Here is a 22,637-nt window from a genome sequence, read left to right on the forward strand (position 1 = left end):
CTTCTCAAAGAACCAGCTCCTTGTTTCATTGATCGTTTCTACTGCCTTTCTTGTTTCAAATGCAATTACTCCTGCTCTGATTTTTATTATTTCCACTTTCTGATGACTTTGGGGTTGTGTGTCCTTCTTTTTCTATTTTGTTAGGTGTAGGTTAAGATTGCTTATTGGAAATTTTTCTTTATTCTTCAGGTGAACCTGTATCGCTATGAGTTTGCCTCTTAGGACCAGTGTTGCTGCATCCCAAATGAGTCGGTCTGGTGTATTTTCCTTTTCCTTTCTCTCCAGATATTTTTTTACTTCTCCTTTAATTTCTTCAATGATCCATTGGTTGTTCAGTAGCATGGTGTTTAGTCTCCACATGATTTCCCTTTCCTAGCTATTTTTCTTGTTGTTTCTCTCGAGTTTCATAGCTTCGTGGTCTGAAAAGGATGCTTGACGTGATTTCAATCTTCTTGAAAGCTTTGAGGTGTACCTTGTTTCCTAACAGATGGTCTATCTTTGAGAATGTCCATGTGTCCTTGAGAAGAATGTGGATTCTGCTGATTTGAGATGGACTGTTCTATTATATTTATAAAGTCCATCTGGTCTAGTTTTTCATTTGAATCCACTATTTCCTTGTTGACTTTCTCTCTGGAGATCTGGCCATTCTCTAAGCAGTGTAAGTGGGGGTGAAGGTGCACTAATATTATTGTGTCTTGTTAATATCTCCTTTTAGCTTTGCAATATTGCCTTATGTACTTTGGTGCTCCTGTGTGTGGTTCACATATAATTATCAGTGTTAGGTCTTCTTGGTGGAGAATCTCTTTGATCATTGTGTACTGCTCCTCTTCGTCTCTTATTACCTGTTTTATCTTGAAGTCTACTTTCATAGAGTTATGGCAACACCTGATTTCTTTTGTCTCCATTATCTTGGAGGATCATCTTCCATCTGTTCTCTCTGAGCCTGTGTTTGTCTTTGCAGCTGAGATGTGTATCCTGGAGGCACCATGTTGTTGGGTCTTGTTTTTTAACCCATCTCACCACTCTGTCTTTTGATTGGAGAATTCAATCAGTTTACATTTAGAGTGATTATTGATATATGAAGGCTCAATGCTGCCATTTTATCACTTGTTTTCTGGTTCTTCTGCATTTCCTTTGTTTCTTGTCCCAAGTATTTCAGACTACTAATTCAATTAGGTAGTTTTCCTTGGTTGTTTTCTCAGTTTTCTCTTTATTTATCATTAGTGTCTGAGTTCTAATTATTTGTTTAGTGGTTACCATGAGGTTTGTGTAAAAAATCTCGTAGATGAGATAGTCTTTTTTCTGATAGCCTCTTATTTCCTTAAACTAACCTCATTCCATTCCTTTTCTAAGTTGTTATTGTCACAACTGATTCCATGTTGTGTTTTGAGTGTGGTCAAAATGAGGAGATTATATTTATTTTCGGTGTTTTCCTTCCTTTAGCTTTAATGTTATAATTCAGTGTTTTCGGGCCTGTTCTGATAGAGAGCTGCAATTGTCTGATTTTGCCTACCTATTTCTCTCCTTGCTCAAGGCTTTTTAACCCTATTCTTTTCTTTTTCAGGTATGAGGGCTTTCTTGTGCATTTATTCTTGGGGGGGGGGGTCTTGTGGCCATGACCTCCCTTAGCTTTTGTCCATCTGGGAACATTTTCATTTATCCATGATATGAGAAGTATATTTTTACTGGATAGAGTATTCTTGGCTCCAAGTTTTTGTCTTTCACAATTTTGAATATATCATTCCACTCTCTCCTACACTCTAAGTTTCCCACTGAGAAATCTGCAGACAGCCTGATAGGGGTTCCTTTGTAAGTTATTTTCTTCTGCCTTGCTGCCCTGAAATCCTTTTCTTTATCATTGATTTTGCCAGCTTTACTACCATAGGCCTTGGAGAAGGTCTTTTTGCATTGATAGAGTTAGGAGATCTACTGGCTTCTTTCACTTGCATTTCCAGCTCCCTCCTCAAGTTTTGGAAGTTCTCAGCTCTTATTTCTTTGAAGAAGTTTTCTGGTGCATCCTCCTTTCTCTTCACTGCACTGGAACAATGCGTATAATCTTTCTGTTGCACTTCCATTGGAGTCGGATATTTCTCGGAGAATTTCTTCATTTCTTTGTAGTCTTACTTCTCTCCTCCTCCACTGGAAGCATTTCTAGATTTCTGTCCTCCAGACTGCTGATTCTCTCCTCCATAATATCAACTCTATTTTTCAAGGAGTCTAGAATTTTCTGAATACCACCTATTGTGTTTCTCATCTCCAACATTTCTGATTTCTTCTTCTTTATAGTTTCAATCTCTTTGTTGTTGAAGTTCCTTTTGTCATTGAATTGTCTATCTGTATTTTCTTGTAGCCGTTTGAGTTTTTTATGATAGCGGCTTGTAGTCTCTCTCATTTAGATTATAAATTTCAGTGCCTTCAGGATTAATTTCTGGGTACTTGTCATTTTCCTTCAGGTCTGGAGAGTTCATCCACTTTTTCATACTGTTTGATGGCATGGATTCGTGCCTGTGCACAGTGATAGTGTCTGATCCCAGCTTCCCCCTGCTGCCCCTGGGTAGGAGTCAAGTGCTGTGTATTCTGAGCCCACAGCCGCATTCTGCAGCTTGCTCGCTCACAGCTGCTAGCGACATTCGTAACTGTGTGGGTGCTCTGGCCGACCCGCTGACCTGCAGTGCTTGGCGGGGAAAGGGGGCTTTCTTTTGGCTGCTGTATCCTAGGGGTGTTCTTGCCCTGTCTTTGCTGTCTGCTCTCCTCAGGGGGTAGCTTGGTGAAGACACCCTTGAAATAGCTTGATCGCCTCTGTATGGGATGTTCCCTTGGGCAGTGAGAGATGTCAGAGAGTCAAGGTATTCTCACGGAAGGCCACCACTCTCCCTTCTGTCTTATAGCCATGCTGTCCCAGGCCCTGTGTTGCTGCCATGGGGCAGGGAGAGTAGATCCCCTTACCTCCTGCCCCTTGCTCCAGGGGGGCCAGCACCACCACCTTCAGACATAAGGCTGTGTGAGTCTCTCAGACATCTTCTGTGTTCTGTGAAGGTCGTCTGTTGGCGTGTGAACGTCTTTTACATTGTATCTAGGGGCCAAGTCTACAGGGAGAGTTCTCTCTGCCATGATGCTTATGTCTCCCCTTATATAATACTTCTGGAAAGTATTTATTCATATGGATGAAGATTGGACCCCATGAGGTAGAATTGGAAATGGGCAGTGGAATTATTCATCCCACAGTTCTTACTGAAGCCTCCCTGTGCTGGGCACTGTCCCAGGACTCGACGTCCTGGTGAAGAGACAGACAGGCTCTCTGTTCACATAGCAGGGGCTGGAGACCACATGGGGATGATTTCCTGTTTTGGACGATGGGAGGTAGTTCAAGTAACACATTTCCTGAAAATAGACATTCAGCGTTTGTGCCCCCTTCTTTGGGAAGTGTCCCTGCCTCTGGGAATGCGTCAGCCACTCTGGACATTTGCACTGTCACAGTTGTCACCACACTCAGTTGAATTCACTTCCTGTTTGCTGTCACGTCCACCCCCAAAGCTCCTCCCCCACCCCATTACTCCTGCTCCCCACACAAGCCTGGGAACTCTTAGTTGCTTTCAGCATGTGATCTACGGCTGGGCCCCTCTGAAGTCAGTGGGGCAGTAATTGGATGAAAATGTGAGAGGTTGCTGAGAGGCAAGACTATTGATATCCACATGTTGACAAATCTCCATGCAGCCCACACCCACCTTGGCCTGGAATAGCCAGACCTCCAGGTCAGGGACCCAAGTTAGACCTGGGCTTAGAGGCTTTGCCTACATCTGGCTTTTGGGGAAGGACGGCAGGTTTGGTGCAAGGCATTTCCCCATCACCGGATGATGTCACATCAGCCTACAGCTCCTTATAAAGGTCACTGCACCCTTCAGCCACCACTTCCGTTGTCTCCAGGTGCCTCCCAATCTCGGCATGGCGCTGCCCTGGGTTCTCACTGTCCTGAGCCTCCTTCCTCTGCTGGATGCCCAGAGCCTAGGATGTGCCAAATTCAGGGCATTGCCTATCACCGATGCCACCCTAGACCGGGTGAGTGCTGGGCACCATGGGCAGCTTCCTCCCTCTCTGGGCTTCCCTCTGCCCTGCTGGCTTGTGGTCAGTCCCCTCTCCTGATTCTGCCTTTTCTCTCCTGGGTCCGGGGGTGAAATTCTGACCAGCCTCCAGTGGCATTCCTCTGCCTCCCAACATAGAAGCCTGATTGCCAGGTCCCCCAGCAGGGGATAATTCTGTACTTAACAAGGAGAGTCCACTGGGTTGGTGGGATGCTTGACCTGCAGTGTGAGCTCCTACATGTCCACTCTTCACCTGGTGCCTCTGTCCTCCTGTTTGCAAACTGGAGAGAGGTGTGCTGGAGTCTTGTCCCTTGGACCATTGAGACCCCGGCTCCCAGCCTCCCTCACCTGCTCCTGGCTTCTCCCCAGCTCTCTGGCAAGTGGTTTTATATCGCGTCGGCCTCCCGCAATGCTGGGTACAAGCACTCAGCGAAGACATATCAGGCAGCCTTCTTTTACTTTGATCCCAGCCACAAGGAGGACACGATACAGCTCAGAGCTTATTCAACCATGTGAGACCCCCACACACCCACCCCAGCCCCAGCTTCTGGCTTCTACCCCTCGTTGCCCAGGGACTTTGAACAAGTCCCACCCCCTTCCTGCCCTCGGCCTTCCTATCCATGGAATGGGGAGGGCTGACTCCAGTCACCAGCTGACTCTTGTCCCGGATGACTGCGATGGGTGATGGTCCACTTCTCCTTGACCCACTTATTGTTTTTCTCCCCTTCGGTCTGGCTTCAGTGGGAACCAGTGTGTCTACAAATCAGCCCTCTTGAATGTCCACCGGAAGGAAGGGACCTTATCCATACACGGTGAGACCAGTCCTTGGGCACAGGGCTGCTGTGTGGAATGGGGAGGATGTGGGTGGCCAGCCTACAGGAGGGGATGAGGCTAAAGCCCCGGGGGCCTTGGGCAGAGAGAATATGGGACAGGCCCACTTCTTCTTCTATCCGTGCTGCCAGCCCCTGCGCACTGCAATAATCAGTAACGACAGCCACCAGTTTCGAGTTCTGACTTTGTGCCCAGCACCTCGAAGCATCTGACATGAATTAACCCACTTCACACTCACAGACAACCCTAGGAGGACATTACAGGGATCAGATGAGGACACAGAAACACAGAGATGTCAGGTAGTTTCCCGAGGTCACACACTTGCGATGAGAACTCGGATCAAACCCCAGGCTGGCTCCGTCCTGTCTCTCTCTCACTGCTCTCTATCCTCTGGGAGCTCAAGTGGCAGCCTGTGCGTTGGGCAGGAAGTGACTTCACCCGATCCCACCATCACAGAAGAGAGGGTACAGAGTATGAGCACATGATGCTGATGGACTTGAACCCACAGCACGTAGCAGCCTCAGGGCCCCTCCCTAGGCCTCATTTTCCTCATCTGCAAAATGGGGAGGAAGTTGCTGACGGCCACAGTCCGTGTGCAGCTCCTGGGGTTCCACACGAAGAACTGGCGCAGGCAGGGCGTGGCGCACAGTAGGAGCCAGGGACATGGGGCCCAAGTGAGCCCTGGCTTTCTCCCATTGGCTATGTGGCCCGGGGCACACAAGTGTCCTTGCCTGTGAGATGGGAACCATGGTGCCGTCCTCGTGGTCTCACCAGAGGCTTCCTCCTCCAGAAAATGGCAGAGAACAGTTTGCCTACTTGTGGCTCACCAAGGACCCCAGAACCTTCATGTTTGCCTACTTCCTGGACGATAAGCAGAATATGGGGCTGTCCTTCTATGGTAGGTTCTCCTCCAACCCCTGCCTTCCAGGCCTGACCCAGGGAACCCCCGATCCGGGGGCTGAGCCCCCAGAACGCCGGCCCTCCTGGCCTCCCACCCAGGCTCCCAGCATCCTCACCCAGCCCCTTGCTCCTTCCTGCAGCGGACAGGCCTGAGGTGACCCCGGAGCAGATGAGTGAGTTCCATGAAGCCATCGGGTGCATCGACATTGACAAGTCGGAAATCATGTACACTGATGAGAAAAAGGTGAGTGCAAGGAGGGCTGGGCAGCGGGCACCCACGGGTGTCCCCCCTGGGGCAGCCCCAGAGTCCCAGGGAGGGAAAGCTGCCCACCAAGACGCCACACCCATGACACAGGTGGCACCATCACCCCAACTCTTGGGAACCCTTGGAAAGGGCTGATGGACACAGGCACTGGAGGTGGCCCCCTGGCCTGCGGCCTGCCACCCCATCGCCTTACTGGGGGAGTTCGGAGGCCACACGGGCGCCCAGAGCCTCAGTGGCAGCATCTGCACTATGGTGGTGAGGATGCAGGAGGCCAGCATGCGGGATGGGCGGGACATAAGGGCTTGGCAACTGCCGGCTATTCCTAAGGGTTTGAGGCCCCATTGTAGAGGTGAATAAGTTGAGGCTCAGAGAGGGAAAGTGACTCACCCAAGGTCACCCAGCTCGGAAGTGGCAGAGCCGGGCCAGAGCCCTGGGTGGCCTTGACCACAGTCCACAGGTCATTCCGGCTTCCCCCAGGGACCCCTGCCGACCCAGTCACTGTGCTCTCTCTCCCCATCTTCTAGGATCAGTGTGGGCCTCTGGAGAAGCAGCACGAGGAGGAAAGGAAGGAGAAACAGGAGGAGGCCTAGGAGGACGCAGCCCTGGGTTGGGGCCTCGGGGACTTGGGGGCGTCCTCAGCCCCCATCCACCCTTTGTACCTCCATTCCTTCCCTCAGTGGCAACAATAAAGCTTCTGCCTTTGCGACGGGCACTCATCATTCACTCATTCCGTCATTCGCTCCTTCATTCATTCATTCCCGTTGAGACCCGCCCTGAGTTGAGCGCTGGCCGAGCACTGGACAAGGCCCTGCCCCTGGTTGGAAGGGTCCCCGCTAGAAGCCCCAGCACACGTGCCAGGACAGACAACCATGTGCCTGAGCCCAGAGGGAGGCCAGCACGGGGATGGTTCCCTCTGTATGGGGAAGTCTGGGTGGGCTGCCTGGAAGGGGCGTCTGAACCGGTGTGGAAAGATAGGAACTGGATACCACGTCTGTTTCTGCTGCAGCCCAAGGATCTGGGAGGACCCCTTGGAGGAAGTTGAGGCAGTGGACCCCACGTAGGGGTTCAGCTGGATGAGGGGCAGGGAGGACTCGGGCGTGTGGTCCAAGCAAGAGGGACATTACTGAGGACATCCCTCTGGCCCTGAGGGGAGGAGAGGGGGCAGGAGCCAGACTGGAGGCACGAAGACCCGAGGTGGGCCGTGAGAAGCATCCTGGCAAAGGCAGGGGTCTGGACCACAGCCAGGGGCACAGTCGGGGGACGTGGGGGCTTGGCGCCTTGGACCAAGGGGCCGTGTGTCACTGTGACACGTCCTGAGACACCTGCCTGACCCCAACAAGAGGACACGACACCCAGCAGGATGTGGCTCCTGGGAGCCAACCACCCTGCAATATGTTTGCATCCTCGGGACAGGGTCCCGTCTGGGGCAGCCCACGCCGTGGCAGGAAGAGGCTGATGCGCACCTGAACAGGGGCCAGCGAGGAAGGCCGCCTCCTCCCAGCCTGAGGGCTCCGGGTCTGTGGTCACGGGAGGGCAGCTGCTCCACTCAGGGGGCGGGAATGGCGGGGCTGAATTTTCCAGTCAAAGCCTCATGTGAGCGGCCTCAGCCTTCAGAGAGACAGGCCCCAACCCCACGCCTGATGCCCAGTCCTGCGCTCACACACCACCGCTCGCCAAAGAGCCAGCTGCACACACCCAAGACTCAGCTCAGGGGTCGGCGTCTGGTAGGCGCTCAGTTGCTACTTAATGGAGCACTGCAGAGAGAGTCCAGGCTCCAGCTTTTGCAGACATTGATCTACTGTGTGTCTTGTAGCATCTCTGGCCTCCATATGAAGGGCTTGATCAGACGGCCTCTCCTTGCAGAAGCTCCAGTAGAAAGACTTATGGTTCTGAGAGAGGCAGAGGGGGAAAGTGGGAGACACAGAAGCCACCAGAGGGAGGCAGGTGGAGGGAGGTGTGGGAGGGGCCGTGGCTGCCAGCTGCCCAGGCCGTCTGTGGGCGTGTCCATCCCTGGAGGCTCTGGGAAAGGCCTCTCCAGCCATAGGAAGGCTGGGCGCACGTCACTCTCCATGCTGCCATGTTACGATGGTCCAGTGGTGTCAAGGTGCCACACAGGCCACCAGTCGCTAGAGGAAGGTCCCCAGCCACATCCATCCCAGGGATCGCTGCTCCAGAGCAGCTGGTGACAGGCGGGTGGCCAGGTGTGCACCAGAGCCCCTGGCCTCTCCCTTCTTCTCCGGCCTCCTACGGAGGATGCAAGACAGGAACACTCCTCAGTTTAAAACGTCTGTCCATCTGTCTATAAATTATTGGCTGGAGGGGTGTATATATATATATATATATGTATATACATATGTCCACAAAGACACATGTCCATAAAAACATGTTTATTTCTCTATTTGTTGAAAGCTTGCTCAGACTCCTGCTTCATCCCACATCCTACCTGGGTACCAGCTGCCTGGTTCGTGACCCACAGAAGCAGTCAACAAACCCAAGCTCGGTCAGGATGTGAAAGCAGCCCAGGAAGCCAGGCTCAGCAAGGGCAGAGGGAAACACCCCATGGACCCCCATCTGCTGGCTGTGATGGGAAGACTCAGCCTGGGGGCAGCGGGGTTTCCTCCCTGTGCTCCAGGGGCTGTAAGATGGGGACAGTCATGGTGTGGGTGTCACAGGCTTGTTGGGGGAACCGGATGGGGCCGGATCCATGAGGCACTCCCCTCGGCCCTGGCAGATGTGAAACGCTCAATGTTCTTAGAAAGTTGGACAGACTCTGGGTCCTCACGCAGCCCCGTCCGTCACCCCTGCCTCGACATCCCTGGGTCTCAGTCACACCTTCAGCATGGCCCGGTTCCGGCTCTTCGTTCCCTCCTGGGCCGTGAGGGTCCCACTCCGTGTGATGTTCCAGGACCCTGTCACTCCCAGCTCCTCGGCCTCTGTCCGCTCACCTGGGACAGATATGTTTCCTGTTGCTACCTTGCCCCCAGCCCCCAGCCAGTGGCTCTGGGGTTACCCACCCCTCCCAGTGAGCCACGGGGGATGGCCACGTCTATAACTCACTTACTAATGTGATAACCTGCACCGTTACCATAACCGCTTACTCGTTATTGTCTGCTCTGCTCTGCAGTCAGATCCATGGAAGTAGGAGCCGTCTCTCTGCATGTTGTAACATTAAGCACTTTGAAATCCTACTGTGTTTCATCTGGAGCCTGACTCTGCACCGGGTGCCTGGTTCATGACCCAGGGTCCCTGGGGACCCAGCCCTGGCTCTCGGATGGGAGTAGATGATTCTGTCTTCGCATGCAGCCCAGGTCCTGCCACAGCAGGTGCTTCCTGACCCTCCTTATGACTGACAGCTGCATGGGCTCCCAGAACCACGCATGGGCCCTGGGGCACGGAGGCGTCGGAAACTGTTTGCTGAATGACTGATGGACAAAGAGCCCGAGATTGACAGAGGCAGCCCTCCCGGATGACTTCATATCACGGACGCAGAGAAAGTGGTAACATGCGAATGGCTCGTGGGTCTCAGAAAGGGCTGCTCAGACAGAGGAGACCACCCTGGGGACCGTGCCACCCGCCCTCCCTTCCCCAGCCGTGTATTGTATTGTGTGTCACATCTATGTAGACACAATTGGATCATATGAATGACTTAATATTGCCAAACGTTTCTCAGCTCCACATGCAACTCTTGCAAATACCACCTGTTTCCAATTCAGGCGACCAAGCCCAGCCACACAGCGCAGTGATGGACTCGCCGTCTCATTGGGAAACAAACATTGATGTTGCAAGAATTTACTGCCTTTGCGCTGAGAGGGAGGAATCAGAAGTTAGTCACTTGTCCTTTCTCTGAGCCCTAAGTCTCCTCCGATGCTCCCTGAGCTCTGAAGCAGGTCCGTCTCCTGTGTTGGCAGCAGCATCCTCCACAAAGGCTCAGCACAGCCGGGGACAGCAGCCCGATGGTCCAGGGACCGAGTGCAAAATGCGAGGAACTGTTCCTCTGGGGTCTGCACGGTGTTGGTTGTGAAAAAGCATGTTTAGGGCTGTGGGTCACTCTGTGCCAGTTGCAGGACCAGATCCCAAGTGACAGAGGGGCTCACGTATTCTTCAATAAACTCTGCATGTGTGTGTGATATGAGGGACCCTCTAAAGCTCTCGACTCTGGACAGGAGCTTAGAATCTGGGAAGGGAATGAAAGCTTATGTATCCATTCAAATCACAACTACCAACTACATCGAAATATGAAAAATTATTGAAAATATATGAAATGAATAGGAATACATAATTGTAAACACACAGTAATGATACTTTTTAAAAATAGTTTATAACGTTGTGTAATTTCAGCTGTGCATTATTGTTGGTCCCCACGCATATGTGCTCCTTACCCCTCACGCCCACCGCCAACCCCCTCCCCCTCTGGCATCCACTAATCTGTTCTCTTTGTCCACGTTTCCTTTGTGTTTCACATATGAGTGAAATCATACAGTGTTTGTCTCTGTTTGTCTGGCTTATTTCACTTAACATCATACCCTGAATGTCCATCCATGATGTTCCGAATGGGACGATTTTGTCTTTTCTGGCTGAGTGGTATTGCATTGTATACATACACCACCTCTTCTTTATCCACTCATCAGTCCATGGGCACTTGAGTTGCTTCCTCATCTTGGCTATCGTGAATAATGCTGTGATGAACACAGGGGTACACACCACTACTTGAATTGTTGATTTTAAGGTCTTTGCATAAATACCCAGTAGCGGGAAGGCAGGGTCATGTGGTTTTTCTATTTTTAATTTTTTGAGAAATCTCCATACTGTTTTCCATAGCGGCTGCACCAGTTTGCATTCCCACCACCATTGTATGAGGGTTCCCTTTTCTCCACATCCTCTCCAACATTTGTTATTGTTTGTCTTGGTGATTATAGCCATTCTAACGGATGTAAGGCTATGTTAGTGCAGACCTGATTTGCATCTCCCTGATGATTTGTGATGCTGAACATCTTTTCATAGGCCTGTTGGCCATCTGTTCTTCTTCTTTGGAAAAATGTTCATATCCTCTGCCCATTTTTGGATCAGGTTGTTTGGTTTTTTGTTGTTCAGTTGTGTGAGCTCTTTATATGTTATAGAGATTAACCCCTTGTCAGATATATGATTTGCAAATATTTTCCCCGAGTTCATGGGTTGCCTTTTTGTTTTGATCTTGGTTTCCTTTTCTTTGCAGAAGTTCTTTAGTTTGATGAAGTCCCACTAGTTTATTTTTTCTTTTGTTTCCCTTCCCGAGTAGACATGGCATTTGAAAAGGTGCTGCTAAGACCAGTGTCAAAGAGCGTACTGCCTGTACTTTCTTGTAGGAGTTTGATACTTTCAGGTCTTACCTTCAAGTCTTAATCCATTTTGAGTTAATTTTTGTATATGGCAAAATAGAATGGTGTAATTTCCTTCTCTTGCATGTGGCTGTCAAGTCTTGCCAACACCACTTATTGAAGAGACTTTGCTTTCTCCATTGTAGATTATTGGTTCCATTGTCGAAGATCAGCTGTCCATAGGTGTGTGGTTATATTTCTGGGCTTTCAGTTCTGATCCATTGATCTCTGCGTCAGTTTTTCTGCTGGTACTATGCTGTTTTCATTACTCTATATTTGTAGTATATTTTGAAGTCAGGCGTTGTGAAACCTCCATATTTGTTCTTTTTTTCTCAGGATTGCTTTAGCTATTCATGGTGTTTTCTTGCCCCATAGGGATTTTAGGATTCTTTGTTCTATTTCTGTGAAGAATGTCACTGGCATTCTGATGGGGATTGCATTGAATGTGTCAATTGCTTTAGGTAATATGGACATCTTAACTATGTTTGCTCTTCCAATCCGTGTGCATGGAATATCTTTCCCTTTCTTTGTTAGCATCATTTTAGTTCAGTAATGTCATGTTGTTTTCTTTGTATAAGTCTTTTACCTTCTTGATTAAATTTATTCCTAGATATTTAATTCGTCTTGATGGGATTGTAAATAGGATTGTATGCTTGAGTTCTCTTTCTGTTAGCTCATTATTACAGTATAGAAATGCAACTGATTTTTGTAAGCTGATTTGTACCCTGAAACTTTGCTGTAGCTGTTGATTATTTCTAATAGTTTTCTGATGGATTTTTTAGGGTTTTCTATGTATAAAATCTATGGTCTGCAAACAGCAAGTGTTGTGCCTCTTCATTGCCTATTTGGATTCCTTTCATTTCTTTTTCTTGCTTAATTGCTCTGGCCCAGAGCTCCAGTACTATGTTGAATAAGAGTGGCAAGCATGGGCACCCTTGTCTTATTCCTTTTCTCAGAGGAATGGCTTTCCGTTTTTTCCCCTTGATGTTGCTATGGGTTTGTCATATATGGCCTTCATTATGTTGTGGTAGTTTCCCTCTATACCCATTTTATTGAGAGTTTTTGTCATAAACAGATGTTGGATCTTGTCAAAAGTTTTCTCTGTGTCTATTGAGATGATCACGTGATTTTTATTCCTCGTTTTGTTAACGTGGTTTATCACAGTGACTGATTTTCAGATGTTGAACCATTCCTGTGTCCCGGTATAAATCCCACTTGATCATGGTGTATGATCTTTTTAATGTCTTGCTGTACTCAGTTTGCCAATAGTTTGCTAAGGACTTTTGCTTCTATGTTCATCAGTGATATTGGCCTGTAATTTAACTCCTTCTCTTGTCCTTCTCTTGCTTTAGTCCTAGGGTGATGTTGGCCTCATAAGATGGGCTAAGAAGTGTTCCATCTTCCTCAATATTTTGGAATACATTGATAAAGATAGCTGTTAAATCTTTTTTGAATGTTTGTTAGAATTCTCCAGAAAAGCCACCTGGTCCTAGACTTTTATTTTTTGGGAGGTATTTTGATGACTGTTTCAATCGCCCCACTTGTGATTGGTCTATTCAGATTCCCTATTTCTTCTTGATTCAGTTTTGGGAGGTTGGATGAGTCTAAGAATTTATCCATTTCTTCTAGATTGTCCAATTTGTTTGCAGATAGTCCTTTCTAGTATTCTCTTAGATTCCTTTGTATTTCTGTGGTATCCATTGTCATTTCTCCTCTTTCATCTATAATTTTATTTATTTGAGCCTTCTCTCTTATTCTCTTAGTGGGTCTGTCTAAGGGTTCATCAATTTTGTTTATCTTCTCAATGAAACAGTTCGTTGTTTCATTGATCCTTTCTACTGAGTTTTTTGTTTCAATTTCTTTTACTTCTGCTCCAATTTTTATTATTTCTCTCCTTCTGTTGACTTTGGGCTTTGTCTGTTCTTCTGCTCTATTTCTGATAGGTGTGGTTTAAGATTGCTTATTTGAGATTTTTCTTGTTTGTGGAGATGGGCCTATTTTGCTATGAATTTGCCTCATGGCATCACTTTTGCTGCATCCCATATGAATTGGTATGGTGTATTTTCATTCACCTTCAGATATTTTTTGATAGCTTTTAAAATTTCTTCACTGATCCAGTGGTTGTTGAGTAGCATGCTGTTTAGTCTCCACATCTTTGTTCCTTTCCTAGTTTTTTCTTGTAATTATCTGTTTTCATAGCATTATGGTGAAGAAAGTTGTTTGATGTGATTCCAATCTTCTTATTCACTGAGGTTTGCTACATTTTCCAATATATGGTGTATCCTTGAGAATGTTCACAGTGCACTTGAGAAGAACGTGTACTCTGTGCTTTTTGGATGGAGTGTTCTATAAATATCTATGAAGTCCATCTGGCCTAGTTTTTCATTTAAATCCACCATTTCCTCGTCGAATCTCTCTCTGGATTACTTTCCATTCAGATAGGTGATCTAAGTGGGGTGTTATGGTCCCCCATTACTGTTGTGTTGTTTGTAAATATCTCCTTTGAGGTTTGTTGATAGTTGCTTTATGTACTTCGGTGGTCCTGTGTTGGGTGCATACATATTTATCAGTATTCCATTTTCTTGGTGGAGCATCTCTTTTATCATTATACACTGCCCTTCATTGTCACTCATTCCCTGTTTTAACTTGAAGTCTCCTTTGTCTGACATAGGTATGGCAACACCTGCTTCCTTTTGTTGGCCATTAGTCTGGAGTGTCATCTTCCATCCCTTCCCTCTGAGCCTGTGTTTCTCTTTGAAGCTGAGACGTATTTCCTGGAGGCAGCAGACTGTTGGGTCTCGTATCTTAATCCATCCCACCACTCTGTGTCTTTTGATTGGAGAATTCAATCCATTTACATTTAGAGTGATGATTGACCTAGGAGGGCTTAATGCTGCCATTTTATAGCTCATGTTCCACTTCTTCTGCATTTCCTTTGTTTCTCAGCCCGTGTATTTCAGACTACTAATTTAATTAGGTAGTTTTCTATGATGATTTTCTTAGTTTTCTCTTTCTTTATCGTTTGTGTCTCTTTTCCGATCATTGGTTTAGTGGTTACCATCTGGTTTGTATAAAAAATCTCATAGATGAGATAATCCATTTTCCAATAGCCTCTTATTTCCTTAGACTAAGCTGATTCTATCCCTTTCTGCTTCCCCTTCTAAATAGTTATTGCCACAACTTATCCCATCTTTTGTTTTGAGTTTGTGGTCAAAATGACGAGATCAGATTTATTTTTGGTGTTTTTCCTGCCCTTTATCTTTACTGTAATAATTAAGTGTTTGTGAGCCTGTTCTGAGAGAGAACTGCCATTTTCTCATTTTCTCTACTTATTTATCTCATTACTCAAGGATGGTAACCTTTTTCCTCCTTTTCTTTCTGGGTATAAGGTCCTTCTGGAGCATTTCTTCTGGGGGTGGGGGTTTTATGGCCAGGAACGACCTCGGCTTCTGTTTATCGGGGAAGGTTTTTATTTCTCCATCACGTCTGATGCATATTTTCACTGGATAGAGTATTCTTGGCTGAAAGTTTTCGTCTCTCAGAATGTTGAATACATCAATCCACTCTCTCCCAGCATGGAAGGTATCTGCTGAGCAATCTGCTGACAGCCTCATAGGGGTTCCTTTGTAAGTTATTTTCTTCTGCCTTGCTACCCTTAATACTTTTTCTTTATCATTGACTTTTGCCAGCTTTCCTATTATACACCATGGATTAGGTCTCTTTACATCGATACAGTTAGGAGGTCTATTGTGTTCTTTCCTTGTCTTTCCAGTCCTTTCCCAGGTTTGGGAAGTTCTCAGCTGTTATTACTTTGAACAAGTTTTCCGCTCCATTCTTCTTCCCTTCTCCCTCTCACAGACCTCTAGTCCTTCTGTTGCATTTCCCAGTTGAGTCAGATATTTCTTGGAGAATTTCTTCATTTCCCTTCCTTCTTAGTTCTCGCTCCTCCCCCATTCGAAGCATTTCTATTTCTGTCATCCAGACTCATGAGTCTCTCCTCCACAATTTCAACCCTGTTATTCAAGGATTCTAGATTTTTCTTGATCTCTTCCATTGTGTTTTTCATCTCCAAGGTTTCTAACTGCTTCTTCTTTATAGTTTCTATCTCTTTTGTGAAGAAGTACCTGATTTCATTGAACTATCTATCTGTATGTTCTTGTATCCTTTTGAGTTTTTTAGGATAGCTATCTTGAATAGTCTGTCATTTAGATTATAAATTTCAGTGCTTTCAGGATTGATTTCTGGGTGTCTGTCATTTTCCTTCTGGTCTGGAGATTTAATATAGTTTTTTCATACTGTTTAATGGCATGGATTTGTGCCTCCACACAGTGATAGTATCTGGTTGCAGCTTCCACCTGCTGCTAGTGGGTAGATGTCAACAGCTTTGTATTCTGAACTCGCTCATAGCCGCTGGCTGCATTTCTACCTGTGCTGGTGCTCTGGCTGCCTGGCTGAGCAGGAGCACTGGGTGGGGGGAAGGGTGCTTTCTTTCACCTGCTCTATCTGGGGGTTGTTCTCACTCTGCCCACAGTATCTGCTCTCCTAGGGTGCTGGCTTGGTGAAGACACCCCTGCAATAACTTAGTCACCTCTGTGAAGTGCTTTCCCCCAGGCAGTGAGAGAACGAGGACACGGATGGGGATCCTGCAGATCACCACCCCTCCCCACTTCCCTCTTGTACCCACCCTCTCCCAAGCCCTGCATCGAGCCATGGGGGAGGGAGAGGAGACCCCCTTACCTCCTGCCACTTGCCCCAGGGGGTCCTGCACCTCCACCTTCAGACGTATGGCTGCAAGGGTCTCTCTGACGTCTTTTGTGTTGTGCAAATGTCCTCTGTTGGTATTTAAATGTCCTTTATTTAATATCTTGGAGGAGAGTCCCAGGCGAGAGTTCTGCGTGTTGTGATGCTGACGTCACTCCCCATATTAATATGTTTCAAAATTCTTGACTCCTATGGATGGAGATTGGACCCCCTCAGGTAGAAATGCAAATGGGCAGTGGATTTTTCATCCCACAGATTTAGGGAGGCCCACCACGTGCTGGGCCCTGTGCCAGGACTGGGGATGGACTGTTGAGGACACAGACAGGCTCTCTGCAGGCATGGTAGGGGTGGAGCCAAGATAGGGACGATTTCCTGTTTTTGATCTTGGCAGATGATTCAAGTAACACTTGTCCTGGAAATAGACACTTAGCATAGATGCCCCCTCCTTCGGAAGCATCCCTGCCTTGGAGGTGGGTCAGACCCTCAGGACTTTTCCTATTTCACAGTTTTCACCCCACTCAGTTGAATTCCATCTGTGTTTCCCATCACCCCCACCCCCAAAGCCCTCCCTCAGCTTTCACCCCTGCACGCCACTGAAGCCTGGGAAGTCTTACTTGCCTTCAACATTTGATGTACGGCTGGAGCCCTCCCAAGTCAGTGCATAAGAATTAGATGACATGACAGTTTGCTGAGAGGCCTGACTCTTGAAATCCACATGTTGACAAATATCCGTCCAGCCCACAACCACCTTGGCCTTGAAAAGCCTGGCATTCAGTTCAAGGACCCAAATTAGACCAGGGCTTAGAGGCTTTGCCTCAAGCTTGCTTTTAGGGAAGGAGGGCAGGTTTTGTGCAAGGCATTTCCCCACCACCGGATGGTGTCACATCTGCCCACAGCTCCTGATAAAGGTCACTGCACCCTCCAGCCACCACTTCCGTTGTCTCCAGGTGCCTCGCCATCTCAGCATGGCGCTGCCCTGGGTTCTCACGGTCCTTAGCCTCCTTCCTCTGCTGGACGCCCAGAGCCCAGTGTGTGCCAACTTCAGGGCATCGCCTATCACCGACGCCACCCTGGACCGGGTGAGTGCTGGGCCCTCTGGAAAGCTTCCTCCCTCTCTGGGCTTCCCTCTGCCCTGCTGGCTTGTGGTCAGCCCCCTCCTCTGACTCTGCCGTTTCCTCTCGTGGCTCTGGGGGTGAAATTCTGACCAGCCTCCAGTGGCCTTCCTCTGCCTTCCAACTCAGAAGCCTCGTTGTCAGGTCCACAGCAGGGGACAGTTGTGTACTGGACAAGGGTGGGCCACTGGCTTAGGGGGATGCTTGACCCTCAGCCTGAGCTCCTGCACGTCCAAACTTCTCCTGGGGCTCCAGTCCTGCTGTTTGCAAACTGGAGGGAGAGGTGTGCTGGAGTCTTGTCCCGTGGACCATCGAGACTCCGGCTCCCAGCCTCCCTCACCTGCTCCTGGCTTCTCCCCAGATCTCTGGCAAGTGGTTCTATATCGCGTCGGCCTTCCGCAACCCTGAGTACCTTGAGATGACTAAGAAGCTCCAGGCGGCTTTCTTCTACTTAGCCCCCAACAAGAGGGAGGACACGATACAGCTCAGGGAGTACTCGACCATGTGAGACCCCCACACGCCCAGCCCAGCCCCAGCTTCTGGCTTCTACCCTGAGCCGCCGGAGGACCTGGAGCAAGGCCTGTCCCCTTCCTGGCCTCGGCCTTCCCCTCCATGGAATGGGGAGGGCTGACCCCAATTGCCAGCAGACTCCTGACCCCAGGTGTCTGTGATGGGTGATTGTCCACTTCTCCTTGACTGACTAACTGTTTTTCTTGCCCCTTCACTCTGGCCCTAGTGGCAACCAGTGCATCTATGACTCCGGCATCTTGAATGTCCAGCGCGACAAAGGGACCTTATCCAAACATGGTGAGAGCAGCCCTCGGGCACAGAGCGGCTGTGTGGAATGGGGAGGACGTGGGCGGGCGAGTCGACAGGAAGGGATGAGGCCAAAGCCCTTGGGGCTGTGGACACAGAGAGAATACGAGACAGGCCTGCTTCTTCTGTCTCCGTGGTCCTGGCGCCTGCACACTGTAATAGTCACCAGTTTCGAGTTCTGACTTTGTGCCCAGCACCCTGAAGCCCCTGGCATGCTTTAACCCACTTAATTCTCACAGACAACCCTAGGAGGACATTAGGCAATCAGATGAGCAAACAGGAAAACAGAGATGTCAAGTAGTTTCCCGAGGTCACACACTTGCAGTGAGACCTCGGATGAAACCCCAGGCTGGCTCCGTGCCGCCTCTCAATCATCCATCTCTATCCCCCGGTTACTAAGGGGGCAGCCTGCGCATTGGGCAGGCAGTGACTTCACCCCCGTCGCACCATCACTGCAGAGAGGGCACATAGTAGGAGCACAGGATGGCGATGGACGTGGACCCACAGCACATAGCAGCCCCGGGTCCCTCCCCAGGCCTCGTTTTCATCTGCAAAACGGGGAGGAAGTGGCTGATGGCCACAGTCTGCGTGCAGCTCCTGGGCTTCCACACGAGGAATGGGCTCCTGCAGGGCCTGGCGCACAGTAGGAGCCAGGGACATGGGGCCCAAGTGAGCCCCTGGCAGTCACCCCTTGGCTGTGTGGCCCTGGGCACACAAGTGTCCTCACAGGTGTGATGGGAACTGTGATGCTGTCCCTGTGGTCTCACCAGAGGCTTCCTCCTCCAGCGCTGGGCAGAGAACATGTTGGCTACTTGTGGCTCACCAAGGACCCCAGAACCTTCATGATTCTCTACTTCCCGGATGACAAGCAGAATGTGGGGCTGGCCATCTACGGTAGGGGCCCCTCCAACCCCCGCCCACCCAGGCCTCAAGCTGGGACCCTCTGCTGCTGGGGCTGGACCCTCAGGAACACATCCTGCCCTTGCCTCCTAGCCAGGCCTGACCCTGGGACCACCCGGTCCTGGGGCTGGGCCCCCCGAACCCCAGGCTTCCCTGGCCTCCCACCCAGGCTCCCAGCATCCTCACCCAGCCCCGTGCTCCCTCCTGCAGTGGACAGGCCTGAGGTGACCCAGGAGCAAATGAGTGAGTTCTATGAATCCATTGCGTGCGTGGGCATGGACAAGTCGGAAATCATATACGCTGATGAGAAACAGGTGAGTGCAAGGAGGGCTGGGCAGTGGGCACCCTGAGGGTGGTCCTGCCTGGGGCAGCCCCTGAGGTTCAGGGAGGCAAAGCTGCCAGCCAAGACGAGACACCTGTGACACCAGTGGCACAAATCCCCCCCGCCATTGCTCCCGGGAACCATGGGAAAGGGCTGATGGACACAGATGCTGGAAGTGGTGCCCTGGCCTGTGGCCTGCCGCCCCACCTTCTGGCTAGGGGACAACGGAGGCCACACGGCCTCCTGGAGCCTCAGTCCCATTATCTGTACAATGGTGGTGAGGATGCAGGAGGCCAGCATGAGGGATGGGCGGGCATAAGTACTCAGTAAACGCCAGCTTTTCCCAAGGGTTTGAGGCCCCATTTTAGAGGTGAATAAGCTGAGGCTCAGAGAGGGAAAGTGACTCGCCCAAGGTCACCCAGCTCAGAAGTGGCAGAGCCAGGCTGGAGCCCTGGGTGGGCTGGACCACTGTCACAGGTCATTCCATCTTCCCCCAGAGACCCCCGCTCTCCCTGTCACCATGCCCTCTCTCCCCATCTTCTAGGATCAGTGTGGGCCGCTGGATAAGGAGCACGAGGAGGAAAGGAAGAAGAAACAGGAGGAGGCCTAGGAGGACGCAGCCCTGGGTTGGGGCCTCAGGGACTTGGAGGTGCCCTCAGCCCCTGCCCACGCTTTGTACCTCCATTCCTTCCCTCAGTGACAACAATAAAGCTTCTTCCTTTGGGACGGGCACTTGTCATTCACTCATTCTGTCATTCGCTCCTTCATTCATTCATTCTCATTGAAGTCCGCCCTGAGTTGAGCCCTGGCCAAGCACTGGACAAGGCCCTGCCCCTGGTTCACAGGGTTCCCTGGGACCCCAGCACCCGTGCCAGGACAGATGACCACGGGCCTGAGCACAGTGGGAGCCCAGCTCGGAGACAATTCTCCCTGTGTAGGGAAGTCTGGGTGGGCTGCCTGGAAGGGGCGTCTGAACCGGTCTGGAAAGATAGGAACTGGATAGCACATCTGTTCCTGCTGCAGCCCAAGGATCTGGGAGGACGCGTTGGAGGAAGTTGAGGCGGAGGACACCACGTAGGGGTTCAGGTGGACGAGGGGCTGGGAGGACTCGGGCGTGTGGTCTGAGCAGGCGGACCTTACTGAGGACATGCCCCTGGCCATGAGGGGAGGGGAGGCGAGGCGGGAGGGGCCAAAGCGGAGGCAGGAAGACTCGAGGGGGGCTGCGAGGAGCATCGTGGCAAAGGCACGGGCCTGGGGCAGCCCGGGGCAGACCTGGGGTACGCGGGGGCTTGGGGCCTGGGCTAGAAGGGCTATATGTCTCCATGACACATCCTGAGACACTCGCCTGATCCCAGGAGGAGGACACCACACCTATGGGTGAGGTCATCCCATGGGAGCCAGGGCCCCTCCTCACAGGCCCCTCCAGTCAAAAGGTTTATGGCTCTGACAGGCAGATGGGGAAAGTAGGAGACACAGAAGCCACCAGAGGGAGGCAGGCAGAGTCTGGGAATGTGCACCCAGCAGGCCCCCTGGCGGGGGACTCAGCGTCCAACCGCCCCCCACACACTTGACTTCAGGGACCACAAGTCGAGGACACACACCACAGACCTGGGCGCCTTTGGGAATGTTTTTGGGTTTGTTGGCCCACTTCTTTTCTTTTTGAGATTGATTTTCATTCTCTTCATTTGCCATCGTAACGAAAATAGATTTTTAAATGCCTCAAATATACAGATATCACTGATGCACACACATTCCAGAAGAGCTGAGGTATGCGCTGCTACAGGGTGGGGGCAGGACACGGCCTGGCAGGAGCTGCCCACTGGCCAGAGTCCCAGGGACCCCGGAGTAGAGCGGGGTCTCAGAGGAGGTGTGGGAGGGACCGTGGCGGCCTGCTTCCCGGGCCCTCCGTGAGTGTGTCTGTCCCTGGAGCCCCTGGGAAAGGCCTCGCCACCCACGGGGAGGCTGGGCACCCGTCACCCTCAGCTGTGCCATCCTACAACGGCCCAGTGGTCTCAAGGTGCCCCATGGGCCACCAGTCACCAGTGGAGGGTTCCCAGCCACGTCCGTCCCAGAGACAGATGCTCCGGAGAGGCTTGTGACAGTTGGTGGCAGGTGTGCCCCAGAGCCCCTGGCCTCTCCCTTCTTCTCCGGCCTCCTACGGAGGATGCAAGGCAGGACCCCTCCTCAGTTTACAACATCTGTCCATCCATCTATAAATCCATATTATTGGCTGGAGGAGGACAAGTGCAGGACAAGGAGCCCGCATGGTGGCGCCTGGACGGAGGGCAGCCTCAGTCCCAGCAGATGCTCCAGGGCTGGTCCCCTGGGCAGCCACTTCTCTTGATGACCAGCCTGTTGCCCCTTCTGGTTTGAAAACACTGAGGCTGAGCAGGCAGGGCCTGTGCTGGGGGGCCTCCTCCTGAGGGTCCCCGGGGCCTTCAGGAGGGGCTTCAGCCCACTCCTCACCTGGGGACAGCGGTGGTGGCCTGCCTTCTGCTGGGGTTTGGAGCCAACCCGTCCTAAGACCCCACTGGGCCTCTGGTCCTGACACTCTGGGCCTCAGTTTCTCCACCTCTAAAATGGGAAGAGTAAAGGCCTAGTTGGAGGGATGTGTTAGAAAGATGAAGGAAGAAAACGGGCGTGTCTGACCCAGAACAGGGGCTCAGGAAGGAGTAGTTCAATCTGCCCATTCATTCAATATTTCCTCACCATAGAGCACGTGCCAGCCCATGTGCTCGGCCCTGGGGTTGAATGTGGAAGGAACAACATGGACCCCGAGGCCTCCTTGGACCTTCTAATCCCAGAGCCAGATCTCGGACAGACCAGGATCATCCCAGGCTCTGCAGAAAACCCCCTTCCTGGCAGAGGTCACATACTGGAGTCCCACGTGCAAGTGGGGGGCACTGGAACAACAAGACAAGAACAGTTAGGGGTCTGCAGGAGGCAGCAGGTCTGGTCCAATCACCCAGGCCAGCAGGTGGAGAGGTCCCTGCCCAGCCTGGCCCTGCAGGACTTGGGCTGGTGGGTTAAAGTCTGAGGACCATGGGCCGACCTCATGAGATGCAGCACCCATTTTCTAGGGAGTGACTCCTGCATTCACTGGAGGCCATGCAGTGTAGGGTTCCTAGAAAGTGGTGATGGGCAAGAAGAGGGTGTGGCCCTGTGTCTGGAATAAAGTGTGGCAGGGAGACAGGGGGATAAGAAGCAGCTTGCCCAAATAAAGCAGGAAGGAGGAGGGAGGACCTGGCTGGAGTCTTTCCCTGGCGTCTTGCCCGGCAGATGTGAACTCTGCTCTCA

The 22,637-nt window shown here is 50.7% G+C and overlaps 3 protein-coding genes across 13 annotated transcripts in view; 2 read left to right on the top strand and 1 right to left on the bottom strand.

Annotated features, from left to right (window-relative positions):
- AKNA (AT-hook transcription factor) overlaps window positions 1-22,637 on the bottom strand; it is a 103,376-nt gene that overhangs the window by 8,543 nt on the left and 72,196 nt on the right. The window contains exon 23 of one of the 11 annotated variants that reach the window (XR_011432631.1): window positions 20,964-21,058. The exons of the other annotated variants lie outside the window; for them this stretch is intronic. The gene's annotated coding sequence lies outside the window, so the exon portion shown is untranslated. Of the gene's footprint in view, window positions 1-20,963; window positions 21,059-22,637 lie in introns of those variants that run through there. 11 annotated transcript variants of the gene reach the window in all.
- LOC100050100 (alpha-1-acid glycoprotein 2) lies at window positions 3,577-6,798 on the top strand. The gene is made up of 6 exons (XM_001488184.5): window positions 3,577-4,056; window positions 4,449-4,591; window positions 4,821-4,891; window positions 5,701-5,808; window positions 5,951-6,054; window positions 6,600-6,798. Exons 1-6 carry the CDS (start codon window positions 3,943-3,945, stop codon window positions 6,663-6,665), a joined length of 606 nt encoding a protein of 201 aa, XP_001488234.1. The 5' UTR covers window positions 3,577-3,942; the 3' UTR covers window positions 6,666-6,798.
- LOC100050034 (alpha-1-acid glycoprotein 1) lies at window positions 16,948-20,066 on the top strand. Its single transcript, XM_001488149.5, has 6 exons — window positions 16,948-17,269; window positions 17,664-17,806; window positions 18,039-18,109; window positions 18,905-19,012; window positions 19,229-19,332; window positions 19,885-20,066. The coding sequence occupies exons 1-6, from the start codon at window positions 17,156-17,158 to the stop codon at window positions 19,948-19,950; spliced, it is 606 nt and encodes a 201-aa protein (XP_001488199.1). The 5' UTR covers window positions 16,948-17,155; the 3' UTR covers window positions 19,951-20,066.

The sequence above is a fragment of the Equus caballus genome, chromosome 25 (assembly GCF_041296265.1).
Source record: "Equus caballus isolate H_3958 breed thoroughbred chromosome 25, TB-T2T, whole genome shotgun sequence".
In the NCBI taxonomy this organism is placed as follows: Eukaryota; Metazoa; Chordata; class Mammalia; order Perissodactyla; family Equidae; genus Equus; species Equus caballus.

Coding starts and splice junctions, on each gene's coding strand:
- LOC100050100 (XM_001488184.5), top strand. CDS start 3,943: ATGGCGCTGCCCTGGGTTCTCACTGTCCTGAGCCTCCTTCCTCTGCTG. Junction 4,892..5,700: donor AGGGACCTTATCCATACACG/GTGAGACCAGTC, acceptor TTCCTCCTCCAG/AAAATGGCAGAGAACAGTTT. Junction 5,809..5,950: donor TATGGGGCTGTCCTTCTATG/GTAGGTTCTCCT, acceptor TCCTTCCTGCAG/CGGACAGGCCTGAGGTGACC.
- LOC100050034 (XM_001488149.5), top strand. CDS start 17,156: ATGGCGCTGCCCTGGGTTCTCACGGTCCTTAGCCTCCTTCCTCTGCTG. Junction 17,270..17,663: donor CCGACGCCACCCTGGACCGG/GTGAGTGCTGGG, acceptor GCTTCTCCCCAG/ATCTCTGGCAAGTGGTTCTA. Junction 17,807..18,038: donor CTCAGGGAGTACTCGACCAT/GTGAGACCCCCA, acceptor CTCTGGCCCTAG/TGGCAACCAGTGCATCTATG.